We start from the raw sequence: 8,821 nt of genomic DNA, 5'->3' as shown, positions 1-8,821 counted from the left end.
GGTCTGGGTTCCTCCTTTTCACCTGTTGGCTGACTGGAGTCCTGTTTGGGTTTCTTCTCTGCTTTCAGGAAGGCCCAGTTAGGATATCCACATTGCTCTAGAGCCTGTCTTGTGTGGGATTTCTCCTTCTGCCTGGCTCCTGAGCTAGTGGGGACGCTGTCTGCTCTGTGATACAGAGTCCTGATGACTCCTAACTTGTGCTCCAAAGGGTGATGGGAGTCAAACTGCAAATACTGGTCTGTGTGTGTGGGTTTGCGGTACACCTCAGTTTGCAAATGTTTTGTTTTTTTTGAATGTCCAGAGGACCAGATTTAACTTTTTTAGATTTTTCTACCTGGATTATTGAGCATGCATCAGGATAATAGGACCACATCATCTGCAAAAAGCAGAGAAGCGATCCTAAGGCCACCAAAACGGATCCCCTCAACACCTTGGCTGCGCCTAGAAATTCTGTCCATAAAAGTTATGACCAGAATCGGTGACAAAGGGCAACCTTGGTGGAGTCCAACGCTCACCTGGAACGAGCCCGACTTACTGCCTGCAATGCGGACCAAGCTCTGACACCAATCATACAGGGACCTAATAACCCGTATCAAAGGGCCTGGTACCCCATACTCCCAGAGTCCCCCCACAGGGTTCCCCAAGGGGCATGGTCGAATGCCTTCTCCAAGTCCACAAAGCACATGTAGACTGGTTGGGCAAACTTCTACGCACCCTCCAGGAATCTGCTGAGAGTGTAGAGCTGGTCCAGTGTTCCACAACCAGGACGAAAACCGCACTGCTCCTCCTGAATCCGAGGTTCAACTATCCGACGAACCCCCCTCTCCAGGACGCCTGAATAGACCTTACCAGGGAGGCTTAAGAGCGTGATCCCCCTGTAGTCAGTGGTGGGATGTAACTATGTACAAATATTGCTTTGTTTTGTTTTTTGTTTTTTTTTAATGTCCAGAGGACCAGATTGAACTTTTTTGGATTTTTCTACCTGGATTATTGAGCATGCATCAGGATATGTACAAATACTTCGTTACTGTACTTAAGTACATGTTTCATGTATTTGTACTTTGCTTAAGTAGAGTTAAATGTGGGTACTTTATACTTTTACTCCACTACATTTTACATCAAGTATCTGTACTTTATACTACACTACATTTCTATAATGCGTTGCGTTACAATTACATTCATATTGTGGCTTTTTGATTTGTTTGCTACTTTGAAAGTAACTAACGGCGAGAGGGGAGTTGGTCCATTGAATCACTGCAAAGTGGGCAGGTAACGTTAGACCCGTCTTCAAGAAGAGATGGGCCAATGACATATATTCTAGTATATATGTCACTGAGATGGGTGCACCTGCAGCACTGCTAACACACCCAAAATGTATTCCACCACAAGAGAGTCAGCCAGAAGATATGCTCCACCCATGGCCTTATTGAAAGACTGCTCAGTACAACAGGACAGATTCTCTCTCCCAAAAGAGCCAGATTGAACTCAAAAATCTTTGAAAACCAACTTCTTCTGAACTTGAACAAGAAATTCTTGCTGCAATATTAAAATGTGTCAGTTCATGATGTTAGGACAGGAGACAAGAGATGTCTCCAAATGGCTCGACACTCGGGTCCAAGTTTTAAAAATGGTGTCAGAAAGTTACAATATTGTTCAATATTGACCCATTACAAGGTTGAATAGACAGTATTTTAAAAAGTGTTGATGACAAACTGGAGTTGAAATGATCAGAGCCTATTCCTTTGTTAGGTGTGTCTAACGCCCCTTTTGTTTAGGCAGACAACTTTTTACTTAAATGTGTTTACTGCAGTTAAAATGACACGTTGGTGTTGCTTTGTGTTAAATAAAAACTTTCAAAGGTATAATCATTCCTCTTTCCTATTTTGATTAATGACATTTAACTCTACATGTCATACCTGAAATTCTGACACAGAATCACAAGTCCAAGCGTGAACTGTCACAGAGTAAACACAATAAAAACATGTATTATCTGCAGCATTGTTTATTAAAATGGCTCAACACTATTAATGTATTACAGAAAATATACATCCTGTACGCAGACTTAAAGATAAGTATACCATTGCATTAGGTAATACATTCAGGAAGTACTTTTACTTTTAATACTTTAAGTATTTTAAAAGCAACTACTTATTTACTTTTACTTAAGTAAAATTGTTAATGTGGTACTTATACTTTTACTAGAGTACATTTTTGTCTGTTTATTTGTACTTTTACTTAAGTACAGTGTTTGAGTACTTTCTTCACCACTGCCTGTAGTTGGAACACACTCTACGGTCCCCCTTTTTTGAATAGGGGGACTACCATCCTGGTCTGCGAATCCAGGGGAACTTCCCCCGATGTCCATGCAATACTGCAGAGTCGTGTAAGCCAACACAACCCTACAACATCCAGAACCTTAAGGAACTCTGGGCAAATTTCATCCACCTCTGGGGCCCTGCCACCGAGGAGCCCACCGACCCACGACATCCCGAGTTGAGGTCAGCAGCACACCACCCCCACTATAAACAGTGTTGGTGGTGTACTTCTTTCTCCCCTGAGACGCTGGATGGTGGACCACAATCGTCTCGAAGTCGTACAGAAGTCATTCTCCATGGCCTCTTCGAATTCCTCCCATGCCCGAGTTTTTGCCTCAGCGACCACCCAAGCTGCATGTCCCTTGGACTGCCGGTACCCATCAGCTGCTTCTGGGGTCCCACAGGCTATAAAGGCCCGATAGGACTCCTGCTTGAGCCTGACAGCATCCCTCACCGCTGGTGTCCACCACCGGGTTCAAGGGTTGCCTCCGCGACAGGCCCCAACAACCTTGCGGTCGCAGATCTGGTAAGCTGCCTCAACAATAGAGGCACGGAACATGGCCCACTTGGACTCAATGTCCCCTACCTGCCCCGGAACATGTTCGAAGTTCTCCCGGAGGTGGGAGTTAAATCTCCGTCTCACAGGAGACTCTGCCAGACGTTCCCAGCAAACCTTCACAATATGTTTGGGCCTGCCAGGTCTGACCGGCAACCTCCCCCACCATCAGAGCCAACTCACCACCAGGTAGTAGTCAGTGGACAATTCTGCCCCTCTTTTCACCTGAGTGTCCAAGACATGCGACCGCAGATCAGATGAGACGACAACAAAGTCGATCATCGAACTGCGGCCTAGGGTGTCCTGGTGCCAAGAGCACATATGGACACTCTTATGCTTGAACATGGTGTTTGTTATGGACTATCCATGACAAGCACAGAAGTCCAACAACAGAACACCGCTCAGGTTCAGATCAGGGGGGCCGTTCCTCCCAACCACAACCCTCCAGGGCTCACTGTCATTGCCCACGTGAGCATTGAAATCCCCCAGCAGAACAAGGGAGTCCCCAGGAGGTGCAATCTCCAGTACCCCTATCCAAGGACTCCAAAAAGGGTGGGTAATCTAAACTGCTGTTTGGTGCATAAGCACAAACGACAGTCAGAACCCGTCCCCCCACACGTAGGTGGAGGGAGGCTACTCTCTCATTCACTGGGGTGAACCCCAACATACAGGCACCAAGATGGGGGGCAACAAGTATGCCCACTCCTGCTCGGCGCCTCTCACCAGGGGCAACTCCAAAGTGGAAAAGTGTCCAACCCTCTCTCAAGGAAACTGATTCCAGAGCCAGAGCCATGCGTAGAGGTGAGTTCGACTATTTCTAGCCGGAACCTCTCAATCTCACACACCAGCTCAGGCTCCTTTCCCACCAGAGAGGTGACATTCCACGTCCCGATAGCTAGCTTCTGTAGCCAAGGATCAGACCACCAGGGTCCCCACCCTTGGCCACCATCCATCCCACATTGCACCCGACCCCTTTGGCCCCTCCTACAGGTGGTGAACCCTTGGGAAGGGGGACCCACGTCTCCTCTTCAGGATGTGCCCGGCCGAGCTCCATGAGTAAAAGCCCGGCCACCAGGTGCTCGTCAGCGTGCCCCATCTCCAGGCCTGGCTCCAGAGTGGGGCCCCAGTGACCCACATCCGGGCGAGGGAACATCGATTCCATTTATTTTTCTCATCATAGATGAGAATATGTTGGGAATATTTTGAAATTGTTGGTTAAACCTTAAAGTCCAACACACATATTTTTATGTTACACATTCAGCTAAATATGATAGAAATATAAGAAATAAATACCTCTGTTCTGTGGCAAACATAGAAAATTAATGCTAATTATATTTAGCTTTGCAAACAGCTCCTTCATGTCTGTTTATGGGGTGTGACGTCACACCATGGATCCAATCGTGCAGCGCTGACAGATTTTTATTGCTCAAGGCTGGAGGCAGCTGCAAAGACAGGCAGTCTCATGGAAAAAACACCCCCTCTCCCGCCAAACAAACAACCCCCCACCTCCTTTCTGACTGAGGACTGAAATTATTTGCCAAGCAGCAAAAAATCTACAAGAAGAAAAAGATGCAGAAGTTGATGGAAGTTTGGCAACGATAGAGACACAGCAGAGTGAGTAATGAGATCTGAGAGATTTGTGATATTTAATATGTTTGCATAAGTAAAAACATTGAGGGGATTTTTTAATGTGAAGATACATGTATAGATAGCTTCTGTTTAAGGTGGGAGATGGAGTCGCTGACCCAGTGATGGACGGAGCCGTCAAGTCAGAACCTTCTGGGAGAGGCAGAGAAGAAAATGAATGTGAGATAGAGTGAGGACTTTGACAAGGAAGTGAAAGACCCATAATTTGTTTTACAAGAGAAAAGTATCAAAGTTTCACCGTAGAAAAGAGTGCACTCAGCACCACACTACACACAGTCTGTGAACACACTCCTGCTTGTGAATACACACTGTGTGGACTGTCCACACTGGAGTCTGATGACTGTCGCATTTAAATTTTTATGTGAATGACCATGCAAATAAATAAATAAAATGGATCTTAGAAAAAAAGTTAATAAGCATTAAGACCTGCAGAGTGAATCTAGTCTTAATTAAAAACATTTATGTTTTTTTTTAGGTGAACTGACTATAGTAGCCTTCTTGAATTAGATGGATTCCAAATGTTAATCAGTTGTAGATATGCACCTCAAATGATTTATCTCTGAGAGTTTCACAAAACACATACACACACACACACACACAAGTTCATTTTGCTATCTTTATGGGGCCTTTGCATTGACTTCCCTTCATTTTTCATTAATTTCTAGAGCCTGACCCTGACCTTTACCCTAAACCTAACCATTATCTGTACATACCTAACCCTAAACCTAACACATCCTCAATTCACACTTTAGTCCTAAACTTAACCCCTAACCCATCAACGGGACTTCTTCTTATGGGGCCTGGTCTTTGGGCCCCATAAGGAGCAGTTGGTCCTCACAGTGTAGTATAAGTTGAAAAAATGGGGCTTACAAAGAAGCATAAACAAGGACACACACCCAGCATCAGGCAACAATGGTTGATGTGGACTGTGTGAATTTTATTTCATGTATAACCTGTAGGTCTTCTGTTGCTCTTGCAGCTCATTCTTCCTGTGGTTTAGCAGTTCTGGTGAGGAATCATCGAGCAGAGTCTTTGCTGTAGAAGAAAAAAGACAGTTCTGTCCTCAGTAAAAAAACAAATATGTCTATCTGGCAACTGATGTTATTTATTTTAAATGTTATTAAAATAAAAGATAGAAAACAACATTTCACTTTAGTCTAGTAGATAATTAAATTTATCCAGTGAAAAATGGAATGCTGTGAAAAATAAAAACCCAGAAGGCTTGTTGTAAATTTTATAATTTCTGCAGTATTTTTACTGAGAAACTCTGTAAATACCCTGCTCTCTATGGGCACCATCATTCTGACAATCTATAAAAACAAGTCTAAAGCAAGAATAAATACCCATTTTGTCTTTAATAAAAGGCATAAAAACTTTAATCTAAAATACAAACTGAGACGTTGTTTTCCTGTCAACTGCTTCCTCCTGCAGGGGTCACCACAGTGACACACATAAGATTTATCAGTTGTATCCTGATGCTCCTCAATAATCCAGGTAGATAAATCTAAGAAGGTTGAGTTGGGTTCTCTAAATGGATTCTTCTTGTTGAAACCTTTCATCTTTTATCCAAAAGACTTCTTCAGCCTGAGGAGCTGCAAAGCAAACATCATCTGCAGGCCAGAGGTCACTCTTTCAGAGATGAAGAGGAACAATGGTTTGAGAGAGGAGTAAAGGAGGCCATCTTTGTGAAGAGAACCCGTCTATCATTAAACAGGGGCGGAGCCTCCATGTCCCAACTGTCCCCCTCTTACAATGCAGTTATTGCTACTCAGGCCTCTTCTGAGTATTATTTAATGCAACTGGTTGCGACAAAGTACAGTGCCTTGCAAAAGTATTTGGCCTCCTTGAACTTTTCAACCTTTTGCCACATTTCAGGCTTCAAACATAAAGATATAAATTTTAATTTTTTGTGAAGAATCAACAACAAGTGGGACACATTCGTGAGGTGGAATAAAATTTATTGGATATATCAAACTTTTTTAACAAATTAAAACTGAAAAGTGGGGCGTGCAATATTATTGGGCCCCTTTACTTTCAGTGCAGCAAACTCACTCCAGATGTTCAGTGAGGATCTATGAATGATCCAATGTTGTCCCAAATGACTGATGATGATAAATAGAATCCACCTGTGTGTAATCAAGTCTCCGTATAAATGCACCTGCTCTGTGATAGTCTCAGGGTTCTGTTCAAAGTGCAGAGAGCATCATGAAGACCAAGGAACACACCAGGCAGGTCCAAGATACTGTTGTGGAGAAGTTTAAAGCTGGATTTAGATACGAAAAGATTTCCCAAGCTTTAAACATCCCAAGGAGCACTGTGCAAGCAATCATAATGAAATGGGAGGAGTATCAGACCACTGCAAATCTACCAAGACCCGGCCGTCCCTCTAAACTTTTATCTCGAACAAGGAGAAGACTGATCAGAGATGCAGCCAAGAGGCCCATGATCACTCTGGATGAACTGCAGAGATCTACAGCTGAGGTGGGAGAGTCTGTCCATAGGACAACAATCAGTCGTGCACTGCACAAATCTGGCCTTTATGGAAGAGTGGCAAGAAGAAAGCCATTTCTCAAAGATATCCATAAAAATTGTTGTTTAAAGTTTGACACAAGCACCTGGGAGACACACCAAACATGTGGAAGAAGGTGCTCTGGTCACATGAAACCAAAATCCAACTGTTTGGCCACAATGCAAAACGATATGTTTGACGTAAAAGCAACACAGCTCATCACCCTGAACACACCATCCCCACTGTCAAACATGGTGGTGGCAGTATCATGGTTTGGGCCTGCTTCTCATCAGCAGGGACAGGAAAGATGGTCAAAATTGATGGGAAGATGGATGGGGCCAAACACAGGACCATTCTGGAAGAAAACCTGTTTGAGTCTGCAAGAGACCTGAGACTGGGACGGAGATTTATCTTCCAACAAGACAATGATCCAAAACATAAAGACACATCTACAATGGAATGGTTTACAAATAAACGTATCCAGGTGTTGGAATGGCCAAGTCAAAGTCCAGACCTGAATCCAATCGAGAATCTGTGGAAAGAGCTGAAGACTGCTGTTCACAAACGCTCTCCATCCAACTTCACTGAGCTCGAGCTGGTTTGCGAAGAAGAATGGGCAAGAACTTCAGTCTCTCCATGTGCAAAACTGATAGAGACAAACCCCAAGAGACTTGCAGCTGGAACTGCAGCAAAAGGCGGCACTACAAAGTATTAACGCAAGGGGGCCGAATAATATTGCACGCCCCACTTTTCAGTTTTTTATTTGTTAAAAAAGTTTGACACATCCAATAAATTTCATTCCACTTCATGATTTTGTCCCAGTTGTTGTTGATTCTTCACAAAAAAATTACAATTTTATATCTTTATGTTTGAATCCTGAAATGTGGCGAAAGGTTGAAAAGTTCAAGGGGACCGAATACTTTCGCAAGGCACTGTATCTATCTTTGAGTACCCTTGAGAGATCCTGAGTACCACCAGTGGTACTTGGACCACAGTTTGAGAACCACAGTTTTAAAACAGGTACAGCAAATCTCTAAATGTTTACAGTAAGGCTGTGGAGACTTGTAGTAGTTAATATTCACAAAGGTTTCCAATTCTAACTCTATATTGTCTCATTTTGTTCAGAGAGCATGTACTTTGTATTTACTGCAGGCAAGAGCTCAGCATCACCCTTCATCAGTGCAGGTATTGGTTTAGTCTTCTGAGGAGAATTCAAAAATTTCAGTGAATTAATATTTTGTGATGATCAAAACTTTGAATACACACTGAGTCTTTTCAGTCTGTGTATAATTTGTTCTTTTGTTTATCAACTGACAATCAAACCGGGTCAGTGTTGTTTATGTTGTATGTAAGTATTTTGTTAACCCAACAATACTAAATATTAAAATCAAATTTGATCTGGCAGACCATTTTTCCATTTCTTATTTGAGAAAGAGTGCAAAGAGAATAACCTTCACATCAATGTGAAGAAGACAAAGGAGATGATTGTGGACTTCAGAAGGAACAAAAACATCTACACCCCCCTGAACATAAGAGGATCTGTGGTGAAAGTGTCTCCAGCTACAAGTACTTGGGTGTACACATGAATGACAACCTCAGCTGGAGCAACAACACTACCAGCCTGATCAAGAAAGCTCATCAGAGACTCTACTTCCTCAGACGGCTGAGACGAGCTGGTCTGGGAAGCTCAGTCCTCACCTCCTTCTACAGGTGTGCAGTGGAGAGCATCCTGTGCTCCAGCATCAACGTGTGGCATGGAGGCTGCACAGCTGCAGAAAGAAAAGCTTTGCAGAG

At 43.4% G+C, this 8,821-nt stretch overlaps 1 protein-coding gene across 1 annotated transcript in view; it reads right to left on the bottom strand.

Moving 5' to 3' along the window:
* The window catches only part of alox12 (arachidonate 12-lipoxygenase), a 46,454-nt gene that overhangs the window by 25,321 nt on the left and 12,312 nt on the right, over window positions 1–8,821 (bottom strand). Inside the window, exon 3 of the mRNA XM_037681734.1 lies at window positions 5,472–5,553. Within this exon, the coding sequence (XP_037537662.1) occupies window positions 5,472–5,553 (82 nt within the window). The remainder of the gene's footprint in view (window positions 1–5,471; window positions 5,554–8,821) is intronic.

Source organism: Nematolebias whitei, chromosome 1 (genome assembly GCF_014905685.2).
Source record: "Nematolebias whitei isolate Nwh7 chromosome 1, NemWhi1, whole genome shotgun sequence".
Classification (NCBI taxonomy): Eukaryota; Metazoa; Chordata; class Actinopteri; order Cyprinodontiformes; family Rivulidae; genus Nematolebias; species Nematolebias whitei.
Note: the sequence above shows the minus strand (reverse complement) of the source record. Positions and strands in the feature narration are given on the sequence as shown.